Below are 24,402 nucleotides of genomic sequence, written 5' to 3' on the forward strand. Positions count from 1 at the left end.
CTGTGTTTGTATTTTCATCTTAACTCACAGTCAGTCACAGTGGGGGGCTGCCTTTTCCTTTGGGGAATTTCTCTGAGGCAAGGTAGGCTTTATTTTTCTATCTTTAGGGCTAGCTAGTTTCTTAGGCTGTGACGAGTTGCATAGGGAGCGTTAGGAGCAATCCACGGCTATTTCTAGTGTGTGTGATAGGATTAGGGATTGCGGTCAGCAGAGTTCCCACGTCCCAGAGCTTGTCCTGTGTTATTAGTAACCATCAGATCGTTCCGTGTGCTCTTTACCACCAGGTCCATTATTGTCCTAACCACCAGGTCATAACAGTACAGGTGGCCCAAAGTATTAATGCATCTCAATAGAGGGATAAGAGAAGTTCTGAGACCATTTTTTTTTTTCTTTGCAGTGTGTTTTGTCTCTCTTTTCCCCTTTACCTCTGGGTGGTTCAGGACACAGGTGTAGATATGGACATTCAAGGTCTGTCCTCTTGGATGGATAATCTCACTGCAAGGGTACAAAACATTCAAGATTTTGTGGTTCAGAATCCGATGTCAGAGCCTAGGATTCCAATTCCTGATTTGTTTTTTGGGGATAGATCTAAGTTTCTGAATTTCAAAAATAATTGTAAATTGTTTCTTGCTTTGAAACCTCGCTCCTCAGGTGACCCTGTTCAACAAGTGAAAATCATTATTTCTTTGTTACGTGGCGACCCTCAAGACTGGGCATTTTCCCTTGCGCCAGGAGATCCGGCATTGCGTGATGTTGATGCGTTTTTTCTGGCGCTTGGATTGCTTTATGATGAACCAAATTCAGTGGATCAGGCAGAGAAAATCTTGCTGGCTCTGTGTCAGGGTCAGGATGAGGTAGAGATATATTGTCAGAAGTTTAGGAAGTGGTCTGTACTCACTCAGTGGAATGAAGGTGCCCTGGCAGCAATTTTCAGAAAGGGTCTCTCTGAAGCCCTTAAGGATGTCATGGTGGGATTTCCCATGCCTGCCGGTCTGAATGAGTCTATATCTTTGGCCATTCAGATCGATTGACGCTTGCGTGAGCGTAAAGCTGTGCACCATTTGGCGGTATTATCTGAGCATAGACCTGAGCCTATGCAGTGTGATAGGACTTTGACCAGAGCAGAACGGCAAGAACACAGACGTCGGAATGGGCTGTGTTTTTACTGTGGTGAATCCACTCATGCTATCTCCGATTGTCCTAAGTGCACTAAGCGGTTCGCTAGGTCTGCCACCATTGGTACGGTACAGTCTAAATTTCTATTGTCCGTTACTCTGATTTGCTCTTTGTCATCCTATTCTGTTATGGCATTTGTCAGACGCTGCCTTGAATTTGATGGACTTGGAGTTTGCTAGGCGCTGTGGTTTTTTCTTGGAGCCCTTGCGGTATCCTATTCCATTGAGAGGAATTGATGCTACGCCTTTGGCCAAGAATAAGTCTCAGTACTGGACCCAATTGACCATGTGCATGGCTCCTGCACATCAGGAGGATATTCGCTTTTTGGTGTTGCATAATCTGCATGATGTGGTCGTTTTGGGGTTGCCATGGCTACAGGTCCATAATCCAGTATTGGATTGGAAATCTATGTCTGTGTCCAGCTGGGGTTGTCAGGGGGTACATGGTGATGTTCCATTTTTGTCTATGTCGTCATCCACCCCTTCTGAAGTCCCGGAGTTTTTGTCGGATTACCGGGATGTATTTGATGAGCCCAAATCTAGTGCCCTACCTCCTCATAGGGATTGCAATTGTGCGATTAATTTGATTCCTGGTAGTAAGTTTCCTAAGGGCCGACTGTTCAATTTATCTGTGCCAGAACACGCCGCTATGCGGAGTTATATAAAGGAATCCTTGGAGAAGGGTCATATTCGTCCGTCGTCGTCACCATTGGGAGCGGGGTTCTTTTTTGTGGCCAAGAAGGATGGCTCGCTGAGACCTTCTTAATAAGATCACAGTCAAATTTCAGTACCCTTTGCCGCTGCTGTCTGATTGATTTGCTCGGATTAAGGGGGCTAGTTGGTTCACCAAGATAGATCTTCGTGGTGCGTATAATCTTGTGCGTATTAAACAGGGCGATAAATGGAAAACAGCATTTAATACGCCCGAGGGCCATTTTGAGTACCTGGTTATGCCATTCGGGCTTTCCAATGCTCCATCAGTATTTCAGTCCTTTATGCATGACATCTTCCGAGAGTACCTGGATAAATTCCTGATTGTATATTTGGATGATATTTTGGTCTCGGATGATTGGGAGTCTCACGTGAAGCAGGTCAGAATGGTGTTCCAGGTCCTTCGTGCGAATTCTTTGTTTGTGAAGGGGTCAAAGTGTCTCTTTGGAGTTCAGAAGGTTTCATTTTTGGGTTTCTTTTTTTCCCCTTCTACTATCGAGATGGATCCTGTTAAAGTTCAGGCCATTTATGATTGGACTCAGCCGACATCTGTGAAGAGTCTGCAAAAGTTCCTGCGCTTTGCTAATTTTTATCGTCGCTTCATCAGTAATTTTTCTAGTGTTGCTAAACCGCTGACTGATTTGACCAAGAAGGGTGCTGATGTGGTCAATTGGTCTTCTGCGGCTGTGGAAGCTTCTCAGGAGTTGAAGCGTCGTTTTTCTTCAGCCCCTGTGTTGTGTCAGCCAGATGTTTCACTCCCGCTTCAGGTTGAGGTTGATGCTTCTGAGATTGGAGCAGGGGCTGTTTTGCCACAAAGAAGTTCTGATGGCTCGGTGATGAAACCATGTGCCTTCTTTTCTAGAAAGTTTTCACCTGCTGAGCGCAATTATGATGTTGGCAATCGAGAGTTGTTGGCCATGAAGTGGGCATTCGAGGAGTGGCGTCATTGGCTTGAGGGAGCCAAGCATCGCGTGGTGGTCTTGACGGATCACAAGAATTTGACTTATCTCGAGTCTGCCAAATGGTTGAATCCTGGACAGGCTCGATGGTCGCTATTTTTCTCCAGTTTTGATTTTGTGGTTTCGTACCTTCCGGGCTCTAAGAATGTGAAGGCTGATGCCCTGTGAAGGAGTTTTGTGCCCGACTCTCCGGGTGTTCCTGAGCCGGCGGGTATTCTCAAAGAGGGGGTAATTTTGTCTGCCATCTCCCCTGATTTGCGGCGGGTGCTGCAAAAAATTCAGGCTGATAGACCTGACCGTTGCCCAGCGGAGAAACGGTTTGTCCCTGATAAATGGACCAGTAGAGTTATCTCTGAGGTTCATTGTTCGGTGTTGGCTGGTCATCCTGGAATCTTTGGTACTAGAGATTTGGTGGCTAGATCCTTTTGGTGGCCGTCTTTGTCACGGGATGTGCGTTCTTTTGTGCAGTCCTGTGGGACTTGTGCTCGGGCTAAGCCCTGCTGTTCTCGTGCCAGTGGGTTGCTTTTGCCCTTACCGGTCCTGAAGAGGCCCTGGACGCATATTTCTATGGACTTTATTTCGGATCTCCCTGTCTCTCAAAAGATGTCGGTCATTTGGGTGGTTTGTGATCGCTTCTCTAAGATGGTCCATTTGGTACCCTTGTCTAAATTGCCTTCCTCCTCTGATTTGGTGCCATTGTTTTTCCAGCATGTGGTTCGTTTACATGGCATTCCGGAGAACATCGTTTCGGACAGAGGTTCCCAGTTTGTTTCGAGGTTTTGGCGATCCTTTTGTGCTAGGATGGGCATTGATTTGTCTTTTTCCTCGGCTTTCCATCCTCAGACAAATGGCCAAACCGAACGAACTAATCAGACTTTGGAAACATATCTGAGATGCTTTGTTTCTGCTGATCAGGATGATTGGGTGTCCTTTTTGCCTTTGGCTGAGTTCGCCCTTAATAAATCGGGCCAGCTCGGCTGCTTTGGTTTCGCCGTTTTTCTGCAATTCTGGTTTCCATCCTCGTTTCTCTTCAGGGCAGGTTGAGTCTTCGGACTGTCCTGGTGTAGATACTGTGGTGAATAGGTTGCAGCAGATTTGGACTCATGTGGTGGACAACTAGACATTGTCCCAGGAGAAGGCTCAACGTTTCGCTAACCGCCGGCGCTGTGTGGGTCCCCGACTTCGTGTTGGGGATTTGGCTTGGTTTTCGTCTCGTTATGTTCCTATGAAGGTTTCCTCTCCTAAGTTTAAGCCTCGTTTCATTGGTCCGTATAAGATATCTGAGGTTCTCAATCCTGTGTCATTTTGTTTGACCCTTCCACCTTCTTTTGCCATCCATAATGTATTCCATAGGTCGTGGTTCCATCCGTTGATCCTCCTGCCCCGGTGTTGGTTGAGGGGGAGTTGGAGTATGTGGTGGAGAAGATTTTGGATTTTCGTATTTCGAGACGGAAACTCCAGTACCTGGTCAAGTGGAAGGGTTATGGTCAGGAAGATAATTCCTGAGTCTTTGCCTCTGATGTCCATGCTGCCGATCTGGTTCGTGCCTTTCATTTGGCTCATCCTGGTCGGCCTGGGGGCTCTGGTGAGGGTTCGGTGACCCCTCCTCAGGGGGGGGGGGGTACTGTTGTGAATTCTGTTGTCAAGCTCCCTCCTGTGGTCATGAATGGTACTTCGGCTGGTTCTGTCCATGGGCTTCCTCTGGTGGTTGTGAGTGGGGCTGCGGCTTCTGAGTTTCCTTCCACAGGTGACGAGGTTAATTCGTTAGCTGGCTGCTCTATTTAACTCCACTTAGATCATTGCTCCATGCCACCTGTCAATGTTCCAGTATTGGTCTGGCTCGCTCCTGGATCGTTCCTGTGACCTGTCTTCCCAGCAGAAGCTAAGTTCCTGCTTGTTTTTCTCTGGTTTGCTATTTTTTTGTCCAGCTTGCTATTTTGATTTTTGTCTTGCTTGCTGGAAGCTCTGGGACGCAGAGGGAGCGCCTCCGCACCGTGAGTCGGTGCGGAGGGTCTTTTTGCGCCCTCTGCGTGGTCTTTTTGTAGTTTGTGCTGACCGCAAAGTTACCTTTCCTATCCTCTGTCTGTTCAGTAAGTCGGGCCTCTCTTTGCTATATCTATTTCATCTCTGTGTTTGTATTTTCATCTTAACTCACAGTCATTATATGTGGGGGGCTGCCTTTTCCTTTGGGGAATTTCTCTGAGGCAAGGTAGGCTTTATTTTTCTATCTTTAGGGCTAGCTAGTTCCTTAGGCTGTGCCGAGTTGCATAGGGAGCGTTAGGAGCAATCCACGGCTATTTCTAGTGTGTGTGATAGGATTAGGGATTGCGGTCAGCAGAGTTCCCACATCCCAGAGCTTGTCCTGTGTTATTAGTAACCATCAGGTCGTTCCGTGTGCTCTTTACCACCAGGTCCATTATTGTCCTAACCACCAGGTCATAACAGGTATCCCACTGCTCTTCAATATACCACGAACTGCAGGGATTAATGTATATCCCGCTTTACAGTTCCACTTGAACTTGCAGCTCTCTGGCGCCCCCCTTACCCTCAGGTCAGATTAGGTACTGCACCTAGGGTAATTAGTCGCCAGAAAGGCTGCCTGCTATGTACTGGCTATTGGGCACGCTGCAGTGAGGCGATATAAACACTCCCACTCAGGCAGGAACAATAATTATCAATGCCGCAGTCGCTACAACGACTCCCAAAGGCACAGCACACGGTATGCTGCCACCAGCTTTGATTAAACAGGTCCGAAGCTAACCCAAAACAGTAGCGTAATTCCCTTCAGAAGACTTAGGGTACGTTTTAGAACAGGAAGAACGAAAGCTAGTAATTTATATATTTTACTCCGAAAGAAGGCAGTGTTTATAAAAAGGCATATAAAGATGTTACAATATGAGACAAATGAAAAAATATGTACAAGGTAATTATAAAATAAAGGGATTAAATGAGAAAAGGTAAAACTCACATGTTCTCAGTTCATTTCAGGCAAAACCATGCTGGCAGGCAGAGCTCCCAAATATCCCAATGCATCAGGGCTAGCAGTAAGAGCTTCTCAGGTAAAAACAAACTGAAGGCTGGGTTAAGTGTAGCGGCTTATATACTGCAGCCTCGGGACATCACTAAAGGGCTGGTTAATGATATTCACTGAGGTTAGAGATATTTACGTTCTCAGACCCTGGAGACAAAGAAATTCCTGACTGAGAAGGGAGGGACCACAGGTGGCTTTGCAGGATTGGTCACCTGCAGTTTAAAGCCCCACCCTGCTCACACACAAGCTTCAGGTTACCCAGTGTCTGCCATAGGGCTGGTTTGTTGTATTCAGAGGGGGGGGGGGGGAAGAGAGGGGGTTTTCATAGCTGCCATGTCCTAACAGAACCATGGTCAGAAGTTCAAAAATCCCTCAGCTAAACACAGAGTGAAGGGGGGTCAACGCCCACCCTATATGTGCTGGCAATGGAAACAAACTTATTATATACATTTTCCTCACAAGAAGAAAAAGAACTTTTATTATACTCACCTACGGGGTGGTCCAGGGTGGTCTTCTTGGTTAGTAAAGTACTGCAGTGCGCCGACGCCTGCACACTGAAGTACTTTGCTTAGCCTTCAAAAGAGCAGAGAAGTGCGGCAGCACAGGAGCGCAATTCTGAAATTTCTGTGGATGAAGCATGGACGTGTCATCCATATGAACAAAAACTTTGGCATAGTACTGTGCATATAATGCAATCACCGCCCAGCACTGTATATAGGTTGGTAAGCCCCCGACATCTTACCGCATGCAGAGAGCAGTCTCCATTGTGGCTTCTGGAATTTGCCCTCTCTGGGGGTGTCTCCTTCCAGCGGCGCACTTATTCTTGAGAACCGAAGCAAGAGGCACACACTCTGCCACAGGAAAGCGCTCTCATCAGCAAGAACATGGGAAAGCTGAGGATCCTGAGAGGGCAATAGAGAAGACGGCTTATCTCCAAACACTAGCAGGAACCTCACTGGGCAGTAAGCACTCATTGTTACCTGGGAAAGCTGCTGAAGAAGAAGATGAAATGTCCAGTCATATAGTCCGGAGCTCATGGGGGTGCTACAGAGCATCTGCAACACAGAAGGATACACAATGTTCACCTGTAAGTGTGGGGCTGCAGCAGAAGACACTGCGCGTAATGGACAGATCGCCATTACCAATTAGTGGCGGACTGTGAAGTTTTACAGGCAAACATGCAGCCATGGCCTGCAGGCCACGCCATCCCATCTCCTTCCATTCAGTTCACGTGTACAGAGCGACCAACTGCAGCCCCCCAACCCGTCCCCTCCACTCAACACACGTGTATAGAGTCTTTGTCTCCCACAGGACCACTCATTCTGCCGCTGTCCCCTAGACAAGTGTATGAAACTGCCGCTCAGAAGCCCCACCATCCCATTCCCCGCCATTCTGCATACTTGTATGGAGATGCGGCCCCTCCATCTTGTCATTCTCCACAGCTATGGCACATCACATGGAGGAGGCGAGCTAGAGGCAGGCACAACAGTCGAGGATGGGGGCTAGAGGCAGGCACAGCCATGGAGGAGGCGAGCTAGAGGCAGGCACAGCCGTGGAGGAGGCGAGCTAGAGGCAGGCACAACCGTGGAGGAGGCGAGCTAGAGGCAGGCACAACTGTTGAGGATGGGGGCTAGAGGCAGGCACAGCCATGGAGGAGGAGAGCTAGAGGCAGGCACAGCCATGGAGGAGGAGAGCTTGAGGCAGGCACAACCGTGGAGGAGGCGAGCTAGAGGCAGGCACAACAGTCGAGGATGGGGGCTAGAAGGCAGGCACAGCCATGGAGGAGGAGAGCTAGAGGCAGGCACAGCCGTGGAGGAGGGGAGCTGGAGGCAGGCACAGCCGTGGAGGAGGGGAGCAAGAGGCAGGCACAACAGCGGAGGATGCGAGCTAGAGGCAGGCATAACCGTGGAGGATGCGAGCTAGAGGCAGGCACAGCCGTGGAGGAGGGGAGCTAGAGGCAGGCACAGCCGTGGAGGAGGGGAGCAATAAGCAGGCACAACAGCGGAGGATGCGAGCTAGAGGCAGGCATAACCGTGGAGGATGCGAGCTAGAGGCAGGCACAGCCGTGGAGGAGGGGAGCTGGAGGCAGGCACAGCCGTGGAGGAGGGGAGCTAGAGGCAGACACGGCCATAGGGGAGGGAAGCTAAAGGCAGGCACAGCCATGGAGGAGGGGAGCTAGAGGCAGGCACAGCCATGTAGGAGGAGAGCTAGAGGCAGGCATAGCCATGGAGGAGGGGAGCTAGAGGCATGCACAACAGTGGAGGAGGGGAGCTAGAGGCAGGCACAACCATGGAGGAGAGCTAGAGGCAGGCACAGCCATGGAGGAAGGGAGCTAGAGGCAGGCACAGCAATGGAGGAGAGGAGCTAGAGGCAGGCACACACGTGGAGGAGGGGAGCTAGATGCAGGCACAATCGTGAAGGAGGAGAGCTAGAGGCAGGCACAACTGTGGAGGAGGGGGATCAAGAGGCAGGAACCACCCTGGAGGAGGGGGAGGTAGAGGCAGGCACAGATGTGGCGTTGGGGGGAGTTAGGGGCAGGCTCCACCCTGGAGGAGGAGGGGGAGCTAGAGGCAGGCACAGATGTGGAGGAGCGGGATCAAGAGGCAGGCACCGCCCAGTAGGAGGGGGAGCTAGACGCAGGCACAGATGTGGCGGAGGAGGAACTAGAGGAAGGCACCGCTCTAGAGGAGGAGTGGGAACTAGAGGCAGGCACATCACATGGAGAAGGAGCTAAAAACAGACACAGACACTAAAGAAACCAGTTTCACCTTTGGTTTTCCATCTTATTGTTGAAGCACCCAGCAGGAACGATGACCACAGCTCCTGCATTATGTGTGCAGTGGTGTCAAGTCCACGATACTGGTTATTACATAAGTGATTAGACTCTTAAAAACTAAGGCCAGGAAGGGACGTACCAAAGGCACCTGGGACAGTGATTTCTTCAGAGTGGACAGTAGGACATCATGGGACAGCGTTATTGATTCACCACAGTCATGGAGAGAAACAGCCAGTATGGAGGCGGCAGCCTGGAGAATGAAATACGGAGAGGGCAACGTGAGCGCAGGAGAAGGGTACATACTGCTACTGTCAGGATGGAAGACGGCAGCAGTAATACACGGGATGACGTGCAGAATGTAAGGGATTACGCGGTGCTGCTCTGTGTAATACACCAACTCCGGGATTACATTAATTGAGACTACCCGCTGCGTTCCGTATATAATCTGTGTTGTGGTCTAAGTAATCTTTGGGTGAACACAGCATCCCCTGCTGTTGTAGCGACAAAAGGGTGGTGCGACCTTAAAAGTAACCCTAATCCCCAAGTGCATCCGAGGGACCGAGCTGCAGGTGATGGCCATCGTGTTATCCACTTCTGATGCTGATAGTAAGTAAAAAAGTAATTTTCTGCCTCGATAAAAAGTATGCTACCACATTATACTGCTACTCACCAAGAGGGATGGGACGTCACATGACAGCAGAGGAAGAACAGCTACTTTCGAGGCCAAGATCCTGAATATAGTCAAGAAAATGCACATGTGAGAATGGGCAAAGAAGCACACACGAAGAACAATGGAGAGCAAGAGACACTTACTCAACCGGGAGACATTGCAGGCGTAAGACTAGTAGAGAGATGATTAGAAGAGACAGCTCTGCAGCGTGGACTCGAGGTGCGTCCCACAGATGGACCTAGGGAAAACAAGTAGTGAGTGGTGTCACCAGAGATTTCCTTACTTTGAATTCTCCTGTCTCACCTCCCCATTGATTAAGAAGGTGATATCCTGCAGCGCAGGCGAGCAGCTTGCAAGTAGCTGGCACACCTCCAGACTGGCATGGCAGCAGGCATACAAAACCTGGCAAAAATACAATTGTCAGCAACATAGTCCGCAAAGTTCATCCAGGATGCAGAGCAATGGAGATCTATTACCTTAAGCTGGCTCACAACACAGGGAAAGTGCCTGAGTCTAGAGAGAAAACGAAAAAGGGGTGCCCCCGAATCTGAGAGTAGCTGTCCTGAGATATAGAGTGAGACCTACAAGGAAAACACAAGGAAAAACACAAGTACCTTCATGAAAGGGTAGAAAGAACGAACAGGTAACAGAAGAGGGAGCAGGGCAGCGCAGGAGGTAAGAACAAGGGCAGTACAGAAAGAGATAAGGAAAGAGAAAAGAGAAGAAAAGAGAGCGTGCATAAGAGTAAAGGAAACGAAGCAAAATGAGGAGAGAGAAGAGGCAGTGCAGGAGGTAAGGAGAGAGAAGAGAAGGAAAGAGTACTCACAAGAGAAAAGGAAACAGGAGATGAGGAGGGAGAAAAGAGGCAGCGCAGGAGGTAAGGAGAGAGAAGAGAAGGAAAGTACTCACAAGAGAAAAGGAAACAGGAGATGAGGAGGGAGAAAAGAGGCAGCGCAAGGAGGTAAGGAGAGAGAAGAGAAGGAAAGATTGAAGGCAAGAGAACAGGAAACACAGGAGATGAGGAGGGAGAAAAGAGGCAGCGCAGGAGGTAAGGAGAGAGAAGAGAAGGAAAGAGTACTCACAAGAGAAAAGGAAACAGGAGATGAGGAGGGAGAAAAGAGGCAGCGCAGGAGGTAAGTACCTTCATGAAAGGGTAGAAAGAACAAACAGGTAACAGAAGAGGGAGCAGGGCAGCGCAGGAGGTAAGAACAAGGGCAGTACAGAAAGAGATAAGGAAAGAGAAAAGAGAAGAAAAGAGAGCGTGCATAAGAGTAAAGGAAAAGCAAAATGAGGAGAGAGAAGAGGCAGTGCAGGAGGTAAGGAGAGAGAAGAGAAGGAAAGAGTACTCACAAGAGAAAAGGAAACACAGGAGATGAGGAGGGAGAAAAGAGGCAGCGCAGGAGGTAAGGAGAGAGAAGAGAAGGAAAGAGTACTCACAAGAGAAAAGGAAACACAGGAGATTAGGAGGGAGAAAAGAGGCAGCACAAGGAGGTAAGGAGAGAGAAGAGAAGGAAAGAGTACTCGCAAGAGAAAAGGAAACACAGGAGATGAGGAGGGAGAAAAGAGGCAGCGCAGGAGGTAAGGAGAGAGAAGAGAAGGAAAGAGTACTCACAAGAGAAAAGGAAACAGGAGATGAGGAGGGAGAAAAGAGGCAGCGCAGGAGGTAAGGAGAGAGAAGAGAAGGAAAGAGTACTCACAAGAGAAAAGGAAACAGGAGATGAGGAGGGAGAAAAGAGGCAGCGCAGGAGGTAAAGAGAGAGAAGAGAAGGAAAGAGTACTCACAAGAGAAAAGGAAACACAGGAGATGAAGAGGGAGAAAAGAGGCAGCGCAAGGAGGTAAGGAGAGAGAAGAGAAGGAAAGATTGAAGGCAAGAGAAAAGGAAACACAGGAGATGAGGAAGAAAAGACGCAGCGCAGGAGGTAAGGAGAGAGAAGAGAAGGAAAAAGACCAAGCAAGAGAAAAGGAAACATAGTGGAAGATGAGAGAGAGAGAGAGAAAAGGCAGTGCAGGTGGTAAGGAGAGAGAAGGAAAGAGAACGCGCTAGAGAAAATAAAACAGGAGATGAAGAGATACAGAGAAGAGGCAGAGCAGGAGAAAAGGAGAGAGAAAAGAAGGAAATTCAGCATGCGGAAGAAAAAAGGAAAAAAACAAAAGATGAAGACAGAGAAAAGACGCAGCGCAGGAGCTAAGGAAAGAGAAGAGAAGGAAAGAGAGCATGCATAAAAGAAGAGGCAGTGCAGGAGGTAAGGAGAGAGAAGAGAAGGAAAGAGCGCGTAAGAGAAGAGGCAGCACAGAAGGAGAGACAGAAGAGAAGGAAAGAGAGCGCAACCAAGAGAAAAGAAAAGCAGAAGACGAGGAGAGAGCAAAGGCAGCCCAGGAGGTAATGAGAGAGAAAAAAGGGAAAGAGCGTGCCCAAGAGAAGCGGCAATGCAGGAGATGAGGAGAGAGACAAGAGGCAGCGCAGGAGGTTAAGAGAGAGAAGAGAAGGAAAGCGCATGCGAAAAAGAAAAGAGGCAACGCAGGAGATAAGGAGAGAAGTAAATAGAGAGTGCAAGAGAAAAAGAAACACAGGAGATGAGAGAGAAGAGGCAGCACAGGAGATAAGGAGAGAGAAAAGAAGGAAAGAGCATGCGGAAGAGAAGAGGCAACGCAGAAAATGAGGAGACAGAAGAGGCAGCGCAGGAGATAAGGAGAGAGAGAAGGAAAAACAGGAGATGAGGAGAGAGAGAAGAGGCAGCGCAAGAGGTAAGAAGAGAGAAGAGAAGGAAATAGCACGGGGAAGAGAAGAGGCAACACAGGAGATGAGGACAGAGAAAAGGCAGCTCAGGAAATAAGGAGAAAGAAAAGAATGAAAGAGCGTGAGCAAGAAAAAGGAAACACAGGAGATGAGGAGAGAAAGAGAAGAGGCAGCCCAGGAGGTAAAGAGAAAGAAAATAATATAAGAGCACGTGCAAGAGAAAAGGAAACGAGATGAGGAGAGAGCGAAAAGGCAGCACAGGATATAAGGAGAGAAGGAAAGAGCGCGCAAGAGAAAAGGAAACGCAGGAGATGAGGAGAGAGACAAGAGGCTGTGCAGGAGATAAGGAGAGAGAAGGAAACAGCGCACGCAAGAGAAGAGGAAACATAGGAGATGAGGAAAAAGAAGAGACAGCGCAGGAGGTAAGGAGAGAAGAGAAGGAAAGGGATGGCGCGTAAGAGAAGAGGCAACGTAGGAGATGAGGAGGGAGAAGATGCAGCGCAGGAGAAAAGGAGAGAGAGAAGAGAAGGAAAGTGAGCATGCGGAAGAGAAAAGGAAATGCAGGAGATGAGAAGAGAAAAGAGGGAGTGCAGGAGGTAAGGGGAGAGAGAAGAGAAGGAAAGAGCGCTCGTGAGAGAAAAGGAAATGCAGGAGATGAGGAGGGAGAGGAGAAGGAAAAAGAGTGTCTGTGCAAGAGAAGAGACTAAGTAGTAGAAGATGAGGAGAGAGAGAAGAGGCAGCGCAGGAAGTAAGGAGAGTAAAGAGAAGGAAAAAGCTCACGCAGGAGAAAAGGAAAAGCCGAAGATGAGGAGATAGAGGAAGCGCAGGAGGTAAGGAGAGAGAAAAGAAGGAGAGACGGCACACAAGAGGAAAGGAAACGCAGGAGATGAGGAGAGAGAAGAGGAAGCGCAGGAGGTAAGGAGAGAGGAGAGAAGAGAAGGAGAGACGGCACGCAAGAGGAAAGGAAACACGAGATGAGGAGAGAGGAGAGGAAACACAGGAGGTAAGGAGAGAGAAGAGAAGGAGAGACGGCACGCAAGAGGAAAGGAAACGCAGGAGATGAGGAGAGAGGAGAGGAAACGCAGGAGGTAAGGAGAGAGAAGTAAAGGAAGAGTGAGGGTAAGAGAAAAGGAAATGCAGGGGGCAAGGAGAGAGAAGAGGCAGTGCACGAAATGAGGAAATAGAGAAGGAAAGAGTTGGCATGTGAGAAAAGGAAGCTCAGGCGATAAGGAGAGAGAGAAGAGGCAGCACAGGATACAAGGAGATATAGAGAAGAGGCAGCACAGGTAGTAAGGAAAGAAAGTGCAGGAAAAAGAAAAAAAAAGGAGAAAGAGAAAAGGAAGTACAGGAGATAAGGAGAAAGAGAAGAAGCAGCGAAAAAAAAGAAAGCAAACACATCATGATCCATGATAATGAAAAGTAGGTAAAAAACCTTTTCTCTGAGTGGCCGATGCTCTGATGATGCAGATACGTCACACAAAGCCGCCAGGACCTGAGTAAAAAGGCGAGATGAACAAATGTCTTCAGTGCACGGCGCGTCAGGAGCTGGTGACAAAAGAGTTCTGACCTCAGAAAAAGATGTGACAGATTTGGAGAACACAAGACTTCACATTTCTATTCGATAACTCACTACAATGCATAGACACCGACATCTAAAGAGAAGGTAACCTCAGAAAACGACGACAGATTACAGAGTGTCGTATTATTTCTTAAGCACCGTTGATTCCCGGTTCTGTACATACAAGCAGGCTGTGGTGAGGGGGCAGCGGGGTCATTGCAGGCTGTGGTGAGGGGGCAGCGGGATCATTGCAGGCTGTGGTGAGGGGGCAGCAGGGTCATTGCAGGCTGTGGAGAGGGGGCAGCAGGGTCACTGCAGGCTGTGGTGAGGGGGCAGCGGGGGTCACTGCAGGCTGTGGTGAGGGGGCAGCGGGATCATTGCAGGCTGTGGTGAGGGGGCAGCAGGGTCATTGCAGGCTGTGGTGAGGGGGCAGCGGGGTCACTGCAGGCTGTGGTGAGGGGGCAGCGGGGTCACTGCAGGCTGTGGTGAGGGGGCAGCGTGGTCACTGCAGGCTGTGGTGAGGGGGCAGCGTGGTCACTGCAGGCTGTGGTGAGGGGGCAGCGGGATCATTGCAGGCTGTGGTGAGGGGGCAGCAGGGTCATTGCAGGCTGTGGTGAGGGGGCAGCGGGGTCACTGCAGGCTGTGGTGAGGGGGCAGCGGGGTCACTGCAGGCTGTGGTGAGGGGGCAGCGGGATCATTGCAGGCTGTGGTGAGGGGGCAGCAGGGTCATTGCAGGCTGTGGAGAGGGGGCAGCAGGGTCACTGCAGGCTGTGGTGAGGGGGCAGCGGGGGTCACTGCAGGCTGTGGTGAGGGGGCAGCGGGATCATTGCAGGCTGTGGTGAGGGGGCAGCAGGGTCATTGCAGGCTGTGGTGAGGGGGCAGCGGGGTCACTGCAGGCTGTGGTGAGGGGGCAGCGGGGTCACTGCAGGCTGTGGTGAGGGGGCAGCGTGGTCACTGCAGGCTGTGGTGAGGGGGCAGCGTGGTCACTGCAGGCTGTGGTGAGGGGGCAGCGGGATCATTGCAGGCTGTGGTGAGGGGGCAGCAGGGTCATTGCAGGCTGTGGTGAGGGGGCAGCGGGGTCACTGCAGGCTGTGGTGAGGGGGCAGCGGGGTCACTGCAGGCTGTGGTGAGGGGGCAGCGTGGTCACTGCAGGCTGTGGTGAGGGGGCAGCGTGGTCACTGCAGGCTGTGGTGAGGGGGCAGCGGGGTCATTGCAGGCTGTGGTGAGGGGGCAGCGTGGTCACTGCAGGCTGTGGTGAGGGGGCAGCGGGGTCACTGCAGGCTGTGGAGAGGGGGCAGCGGGGTCACTGCAGGCTGTGGAGAGGGGGCAGCGGGGTCATTGCAGGATGTGTTGAGGGGGCAGCGGGGTCATTGCAGGCTGTCGTGAGGGGGCAGCGGGGTCACTGCAGGCTGTGGTGAGGGGGCAGAGGGGTCACTGCAGGCTGTGGTGAGGGGGCAGCGGGGTCATTGCAGGCTGTGGTGAGGGGGCAGCAGGCTGCAGTTAGACAGATGAGGAGAAGATGTAGGGCGGTGCAGCAATGTGGAGAGGATGGATAGGTGGTACAGAAATGAGGAGAAGATGTATGTTGGAGCAGCCGTGTGGAGAGGACAGGTAGGTGGTAGACAGAGATGTAGGGTGGTGCAGCACAGTGAAGACTTTTGTGGGTGAGATAGAAGTTTATATTATTTTCTGTAGTGGATGGGTAACCCGTGCAATGACTGGCACAAGGTAGAGGCATCGGTGTAACGGTTGGTGAGAAATATGATCCTGGCAGCAGCATTCAGGACAGATTGGAGAGGGAAGAGTTTAGTAAGAGGGAGACCAACTAGTAGAGAGTTACAATAGTCCAGGCAAGAATGAATAAGAGAAACAGAAAGATTCTTTGCAGAGTCAAAAGTAAGAAATGATTGAATTCTGAAGATGTTTTTGAGGTGCAGGTGACAGGAGTGGGAGTACAATTGGTGTCATCAGCACAGAAATCTTGCTGGATACCAAATCTGCTGATATTTTGTCCAATAGGGGCAGTGAATGGGAAGAGGTGGGGGCCCAGGACTGAGCTCTGAGAAACCCTGACAGTAAGGGGAAGGGACCTATGAAAGAGTCCTGAGAAACCCCCACAGTAAAAGGAGGCTACCTAGAACTGAACCCTGAGGAAAGCAGGAAGTAAGAGAAGGTGACATAGGACTGAACCGTGAGGAACCCCAACAGGAAAAGGAGGGGGCCTAGTACTTAACCCTGAAGAACCCCGACAGTAAGAGGAGGGGGCCTAGGACTGGACTCACAGGAACCCAGACAGTAAAAGGAGGGATCTAGGACTGAGCCCTGAGGAACCTCCACAGTAAGAGAAGAGGAACTAGGACTGAGCCCTGAGGAACCCCAACAGTAAGGGGGGGCTAGTACTGAACCCTGAGCAACCCCAATAGAAAGAAGAGGAGGGGCTAGGCATGAACCCGGAGTAACCTCGACAGTAAGAGGAGTGGGCCTACGACTGAACCCTGAGGAACCTCTACAGTATAAGGAGTGGGCCATGGACTAGACCCAGATGAATCCGGACAGTAAGAGCAGCGGGGCCTAGGACAGAACCTTGAGGTACCTAGACAGTAAAGAGGAGCGGGCCTAGAACTAGACCCGGAAGAACCCACACAGAGGAGCGGGGCCTAGGACTGAACCCAGAGGAATTCCAAACAGCATAAGAAGGTGACCTAGAACTAAACCATAAGGAATCCAGATAGTAAGAAGATGTGACCTAGGACTGAACCCTGAGGAACATTGACAGTAACAGGAGGCAACCTAGACCTGGGACTGAAGCCTGAGGAACAATGGCTGTAAAAAGAGGGGACCTAGGCCTGAACCCTGAGGAACCCCGTCAGTACAATACTTTAGATACCTTGGTCGGGTCAGTCACAATTCTCCACTCCAGCCATCTAGCTATAGTTCTGCGTTGTCCAATGGCTCAAATGCTCTAGCCCAGATGTCCCCAACTCCAGTCCTCAAGGCACACCAACAGGTCATGTTTTCAGGATTTCCTTTGCATTGCACAGGTGATGCAATTATTACCTGGGCAAGACTAAGGAAATCCTGAAAACATGACCTGTTGGTGGGCCTTGAGGACTGGAGTTGGGGACCTCTGCTCTAGCCGGCAAATTTGTTTACTAGCTACTAACTCAATAATACAGCCATCAATCCAAGACTACCCTGGGGGTCATCACTCCCCGATATCCTTGCAGCTGATGAATGCAGATGGCTGGACCCTGGCGGTGATCAAGTCCCTAAAGACAGATGAAACTTCTTCTATTCAGAAGGTATCACTTGTATATGAGCAAACCATGAGAAGGGGCACAGAGCGACATGTGCGAAAGCAGGCTATGAGTGGCACATAGCAAGCAAGAGCAGGTACTGGCTGGCACAGAGTGCGGAGCATGGGAGGGCAGGTGCTGGGTGGCAGTGTGCGCAATACTTATGGTTGCGCTTCTCTAGGCAGTGGGGCTCCTCCATGGGCATTAGGGTTGCACTTTTCTAGACAGTGGGACTCCCCCGAGGGCATTAGGGTTAGGGTTGCACTTTTCTAGACTGTGGGGCTCCCCCGAGGACATTAGGGTTAGGGTTGCACTTCTCTAGACTGTGGGGCTCCCCCGAGGGCATTAGGGTTAGTGTTGTGAATTCTGTGGCAGAGCTCCCTCCTGTGGTCACAGGTGGTACTTTGGCTGATTCTCTCTGTGAGCTTCCGTTGGTGGAGGAAAGTGGTACTGCGGCTTCTGAGTTTCCTTCCTCAGGTGATGTGGTGAAGTCGTTAGGTGCTGCTCTATTTAACTCCACCTAGTGCTTTGATCCTGGCCTCCAGTCAATGTTCTGGTATTGGACCTGTTTTCTCCTGGATCGTTCCTGTGGCCTGCTGCTCTGCATAGCTAAGTTCCTCTTTGCTATTTGTTTGCTGTTTTTTTCTGTCCAGCTTGTCAATTTGTTTTTTTCTGCTTGCTGGAAGCTCTGGGACGCAGAGGGTGTACCTCCGTGCCGTTAGTTCGGTACGGAGGGTCTTTTGCCCCCTTTGCGTGGTTTTTGTAGGGTTTTGTGTTGACCTTAAAGTTATCTTTCCTATCTTCGCTCTGTTAAGAAAGTCGGGCCTCACTTTGCTGAATCTATTTCATCTCTACGTTTGTCTTTTCATCTTAACTCACAGTCATATGTGGGGGCTGCCTTTTCCTTTGGGGTATTTCTCTGAGGCAAGGTAGGCTTATTTTCTATCTTCAGGCTAGCTAGTTTCTCAGGCCGCGCCGAGTTGCATAGGGAGCGTTAGGCGCAATCCACGGCTGCCTTTAGTGTGGTTGGAGAGGATTAGGGATTGCGGTCAACAGAGTTCCCACGTCTCAGAGCTCGTTCTTGTTTTTTGGGTTATTGCCAGGTCACTGTATGTGCGCTGACCTCTATGTCCATTGTGGTACTGAATTACATTTCATAACAGGTTAGGGTTGCACTTCTCTAGACTGTGGGGCTCCCCCGAGGGCATTAGGGTTAGGGTTGCACTTCTCTAGACTGTGGAGCTCACCTGTTGGCTGTGACCTCTCAATGATCTTGTCCAGGGCATGGATATAAACTGACAGGAGAGACTGGCACAGCAGAGCACAGTCATCTGGGCGTCCACAGCTGGTACTTTCACTAAGAGACATCAAACACTAGAAAACAAATGTTAAGATTCGAAATCAAGACCTCGACTAAAAAAAACTGATCCAAGAGATGGCAGCGACTGACTTTACCTCTAAGCCCCTTGTCAATACGATGGTGTTTGCATCTTCTGGAGAGTGCAACAGCTCATCCAGCACCCGCAGGAAGTCTCCGCTGCACGCCAGGAGTTCCCTGCAACAAAGGGGTAACATCAGCCTGACAAGCCAGACAACAAACGGTAAAAGACCACCAACCTTCACCTGGAGGCTCACCGGGAGGATTCAGGAAGACCCCAAAAACAGTAATAAGAATTCAGCAGAGCAAAAAGGTCGGACAGGAAGGAGGCGGCCCAGGAGCACTGGAAGGAGGGAGAAGTAGGGGTTAATATCAGGGTGATAATTCACCTACTACCACCCCATCCTCCTGACCACAGAATTCACGGTTTAAAGCGAAGGGGTTAATATTCAGCTGATAATACACAGTTGCATTTACAGATGATGTCCTGAGGGATGCGCTGTTCTAACCTCCCAGCAGAACAGATGGCCTGCTAGGACAGCCAAGGATCTGCAGAAGACCCTCATATGCCTATTATGATGGATCTCCTGTGGAAGACGGCCCATGGCTGGTGCTTATAGGAGACGCTGACTTTTGCTATATTCAGACTATGAAAGAATCAATACCCTAAGTGACTGCAAAAAACAGTAAAAAAAAAAAAAAAGTTTATTTTTTAACCCCTTAAGCCCCGAGGGTGGTTTGCACGTTAATGACCGGGCCAATTTTTACAATTCTGACCACTGTCCCTTTATGAGGTTATAACTCTGGAACACTTCAACGGATCCTGGCGATTCTGACATTGTTTTCTCGTGACGTATTGTACTTATGTTAGTGGTAACATTTATTCGATATAACTTGCGTTTATTTGTGAAAAAAACGGAAATTTGGCAAAAAATTTGAAAATTTCGCAATTTTCCAACTTTGAATTTTTATACCCTTAAATCACAGAGATATGTCATGCAAAATACTTAATAAGTAACATTTCCCACATGTCTACTTTACATCATCACAATTTTGGAACCAAAAATTTTTTTTGTTAGGGAGTTATAAGGGTGAAAAGTTGACCAGCAATTTCTTTTTTACAACACCATTTTTTTTAGGGACCACATCTCATTTGAAGTCATTTTGAGGGGTCTATATGATCGAAAATACCCAAGTGTGATACCATTCTAAAAACTGCACCCCTCAAGGTGCTCAAAACCACATTCAAGAAGTTTATTAACCCTTCTGGTGCTTCACAGGAATTTTTGGAATGTTTAAATAAAAATGAACATTTAACTTTTTTTCACACAAAATTTATTTCAGCTCCAATTTGTTTTATTTTACCAAGGGTAACAAGAGAAAATGGACCCCAAAAGTTGTTGTACAATTTGTCCTGAGTATGTTGATACCCCATATGTGGGGGTAAACCACTGTTTGGGCGCATGGCAGAGCTCGGAAGGAAAGGAGCGTCATTTGACTTTTCAATGCAAAATTGACTGGAATTGAGATGGGACGCCATGTTGCGTTTGGAGAACCCCTGATGTGCCTAAACATTGAAACCACCCAAAAGTGACACCATTTTGGAAAGTAGACCCCCTAAGGAACTTATCTAGATGTGTTGTGAGAGCTTTGAGCCCCCAAGTGTTTCACTACAGTTTATAACACAGAGCCGTGAAAATAAAAATTCTTTTTTTTTTTTTTTCACAAAAATGATTTTTTAGTCCTCAGTTTTGTATTTTCACAAGGGTAAAAGGATAAATTGGACCCCAAAAGTTGTTGTCCAATTTGTCCTGTGTACGCTGATACCCCATATGTGGGGGGGAACCACCGTTTGGGCGCATGGCAGAGCTCGGAAGGGGAGGAGCGCCATTTGGAATACAGACTTAGATGGATTGGTCTGCAGGCGTCACGTTGCATTTGCAGAGCCCCTGATGTATCTAAACAGTACAAACCCCCCACAAGTGACCCCATATTGGAAACTAGACCTCCCAAGGAACTTATCTAGATGTGTTGTGAGAACTTTGAACCCCCAAGTGTTTCACTGCAGTTTACAACGCAGAGCCGCGAAAATAAAAAAAAAATCTTATTTTTCCCACAAAAATGATTTTTAGCCCCCCACATTTTTATTTTCCCAAGGATAACAAGAGAACTTGGACCCCAAAAGTTGTTGTCCAATTTGTCCTGAGTACGCTGATACCCCATATGTTGGGGTAAACCCCTGTTTGGGCGCACCGGAGAACTCGGAAGGGAAGGAGCACTGTTTTACTTTTTCAACGAAGAATTGGCTGGAATTGAGATCGGACGCCATGTCGTGTTTGGAGAGCCCCTGATGTGCCTAAACAGTGGAAACCCCCCAATTATAACTGAAACCCTAATCCAAACACACCCCTAACCCTAATTCCAACAGTAACCCTAACCACACCCCTAACCCTGACACACCCCTAATTCTAATCCCAACTCCAACCACACCTCTAACCCTAATCCCAACCATAACCACACCCCTAACCCTGACACACCCCTAAATTTAATCCCAACCCTATTCCCAACCGTAAATATAATCCAAACCCTAACCCTAACTTTAGCCCCAACCCTAACTTTAGCCCCAACCCTAACTTTAGTTCCAACCCTAACCCCAACCCTAACCCTAGCCCCAGCCCTAGCCCCAACTCTAACCCCAACCCTAGCCCCAACCCTAACCCTAGCCCTGATGGGAAAATGGAAATACATTTTTTTAATTTTATTATTTTTCCCTAACTAAGGGGGTGATGAAGGGGGGTTTGATTTACTTATAGCGTTTTTTATATCGGATTTTTATGATTGGCAGCCGTCACACACTAAAATACGCTTTTTTTTTTATAGCAAAAAAGTTTTTGCGTCTCCACATTTTGAGAGCTATAATTTTTCCATATTTTGGTCCACAGGGTCATGTCAGGTCTTGTTTTTTGCGGGACGAGTTGACGTTTTTATTGGTAACATTTTTGGACACGTGACAGTTTTCGATCACTTTTTATTCCGATTTTTGTGAGGCAGAATGACCAAAAACCAGCTATTCATGAATTTCTTTTGGGGGAGGCGTTTATACCGCTCCGCGTTTGGTAAAATTGATAAAGCAGTTTTATTCTTCGGGTCAGTACGATTACAGTGATACCTCATTTATATCATTTTTTTATGTTTTGGCGCTTTTATACGATAAAAGCTATTTTATAGAAAAAATAATTATTTTGGCATCGCTTTATTCTGAGGACTATAACTTTTTTATTTTTTTGCTTATTATGCTTTGTGGCGGTTCGTTTTTTGCGGGACAAGATGACGTTTTCAGCGGTATCAAGGTTATTTATATCTGTCTTTTTGATCGCGTGTTATTCCACTTTTTGTTCGGCGGTATGATAAAGCGTTGTTTTTTAGCTCGTTTTTTTTCTTACGGTGTTCACTGAAGGGGTTAACTAGTGGGACAGTTATAGATCGGGTTGTTACGGACGCGGCGATACTAAATATGTGTACATTTATTTTTTTTTTTTGTTTTTTTTTTTTAGATAAAGAAATGTATTTATGGGAATAATATTTTATTTTAAATTTATTTATGTAGTAATTTTTTTTTATTTTTTTTTTTTTTTACACGTGGAAATTTTTTTTTTTTTTTTTTACTTTGTCCCGGGGGGAAGGGGGGGGGGGGGGGGGGGTGGAGGGGGAAACATCACAGATCGCCGATCTTACAGTTTGCACAGCACTCTGTAAGATCGGCGATCTCACTGACATCGCTGCAGGCTTACCAGCACCTGCAGGCGACCCGGAAGTACTCCCTGCAGGACCCGGATGCAGCCCCGCGGCCATTTTGGATCTGGGGACTGCAGGGAGAAGACGCTCGGTACACGGTGAGTACATCACCGTGTACCGATCGTCTCAGGGAAGCCCGCAGGGAGCCCCCTCCCTGCGCGATGCTTACCTGTACCGCCGGCACATCGCGATCATGTTTGATCGCGGTGTGCCGGGGGTTAATGTGCCAGGAGCGGTCCGTGACCGCTCCTGGCACATAGTGCCGGATGTCAGCTGCGATAGTCAGCTGACACCCGACCGGCCGCGCTCCCCCCGTGAGCGCGGCCAATCGCATATGACGTACTATCCCGTCACTGGGAATTAAGTCCCTAGGGCACCTGGACGGGATAGTACGTCATATGGGATTAAGGGGTTAAATAAAAGTATAAAATATTCAAATCACTCCCATTTACCCTCGTTAAAAATTAAGAAAGAAGAAAAAATACAAGTGGCATCCGAATTCTCAATATATAAAATTAGTTATAACCTGATCAGGTAATGCCGAAATGGGGGAAGAAATTAAAACTTCAGAGCTGAGTCTTTCTGGCTGCTACAGTAGCACAAGAAAATGCAATAAGAGGCGATCAAAACATTGAAACTTCGACCTATAACATCAAGAAAGACATAGAATCTACTCCAAATAACATCAACCAAGACATGGAATCTACACCAAAGAATATCAACCAAGGCATGGAATCTACTCCAAAGAACATCAACAAAGACATGGAATCTACCCCAAATAACATCAACAAAGACATGGAATCTACCCCAAATAACATCAACCAAGACATGGAATCTACACCAAAGAATATCAACCAAGGCATGGAATCTACTCCAAATAACATCAACAAAGACATGGAATCTACCCCAAATAACATCAACAAAGACATGGAATCTACCCCAAATAACATCAACCAAGGCATGGAATCTACTCCAAATAACATCAACAAAGACATGGAATCTACCCCAAATAACATCAACCAAGGCATGGAATCTACTCCAAATAACATCAACAAAGACATGGAACCTACCCCAAAGAACATCAACCAAGAAATGGAATCTACACCAAATAACATCAACCAGGGCATGGAACCTACCCCAAATAATATCAACAAAGACATGGAATCTACACCAAATAACACCAAACAAGACATGGAATCTACTCCAAATAACATCAACCAAGGCATGGAATCTACACCAAAGAACATCAACCAAGAAATGGAATCTACACCAAATAACATCAACAAAGACATGAAATCTACCCCAAAGAACATCAACAAAGACATGGAATCTACCTCAAATAACATCAACCAAGACATGGAATCTACACCAAAGAACATCAACCAAGAAATGGAATCTACACCAAATAATAAACATCAACAAAGACTTGGAATCTACCCCAAATAATATCAACCAAGACATGGAATCTACCCCGAAGAACATCAACAAAGACATGGAATCTACTCCAAATAACATCAACCAAGACATGAAATCTACCCCAAATAACATCAACAAAGACATGGAACCTACCCCAAATAACATCAACCAAGAAATGGAATCTACACCAAATAACATCAACAAAGACATGGAATCTACACCAAATAATATCAACCAAGACATGGAATCTACCTCAAATAACATCAACCAAGACATGGAATCTACACCAAATAACATCAACAAAGACCGGGAATCTACCCCAAATAATATCAACAAAGACATGGAATCTACCCCAAAGAACATCAACAAAGACATGTAATCTACCCCAAAAAACATCAACAAAGACATGGAATCTACCCCAAATAACATCAACCAAGACATGGAACCTACCCCAAATAATAAACATTAACAAAGACATGGAATCTACCCCAAATAACATCAAAGACATGGAATCTACACCAAAGAACATCAACAAAGACATGTAATCTACCCCAAAGAACATCAACAAAGACATGGAATCTACCCCAAATAACATCAACCAAGACATGGAACCTACCCCAAATAATAAACATTAACAAAGACATGGAATCTACCCCAAATAACATCAAAGACATGGAATCTACCCCAAATAACATCAACCAAGACATGGAATCTACCCCAAAGAACATCAACCAGGGCATGGAATCTACCCCAAATAACATCAACAAAGACAAGGATTCTACCCCAAATAACATCAACAAAGACATGGAATCTACCCCAAAGAACATCAACAAAGACATGGAATCTACCCCAAATAACATCAACAAAGACAAGGAATCTACCCCAAAGAACATCAACCA

General features: G+C 48.0%; 1 protein-coding gene across 1 annotated transcript in view; it reads right to left on the reverse strand.

Annotated features, from left to right (window-relative positions):
• The window catches only part of STK36 (serine/threonine kinase 36), a 112,651-nt gene that overhangs the window by 12,077 nt on the left and 76,172 nt on the right, over window positions 1-24,402 (reverse strand). Inside the window, exons 13-23 of the mRNA XM_069735263.1 lie at window positions 18,550-18,635; window positions 18,370-18,469; window positions 18,162-18,288; window positions 13,493-13,605; window positions 9,799-9,903; window positions 9,626-9,724; window positions 9,466-9,560; window positions 9,323-9,383; window positions 8,792-8,902; window positions 6,857-6,931; window positions 6,619-6,778 (exon numbers count right to left, since the gene is read on the reverse strand). Of these exons, the coding sequence (XP_069591364.1) occupies window positions 6,619-6,778; window positions 6,857-6,931; window positions 8,792-8,902; window positions 9,323-9,383; window positions 9,466-9,560; window positions 9,626-9,724; window positions 9,799-9,903; window positions 13,493-13,605; window positions 18,162-18,288; window positions 18,370-18,469; window positions 18,550-18,635 (1,132 nt within the window). The remainder of the gene's footprint in view (window positions 1-6,618; window positions 6,779-6,856; window positions 6,932-8,791; window positions 8,903-9,322; window positions 9,384-9,465; window positions 9,561-9,625; window positions 9,725-9,798; window positions 9,904-13,492; window positions 13,606-18,161; window positions 18,289-18,369; window positions 18,470-18,549; window positions 18,636-24,402) is intronic.

This window comes from Ranitomeya imitator, chromosome 7 (assembly GCF_032444005.1).
Source record: "Ranitomeya imitator isolate aRanImi1 chromosome 7, aRanImi1.pri, whole genome shotgun sequence".
NCBI lineage: Eukaryota > Metazoa > Chordata > Amphibia > Anura > Dendrobatidae > Ranitomeya > Ranitomeya imitator.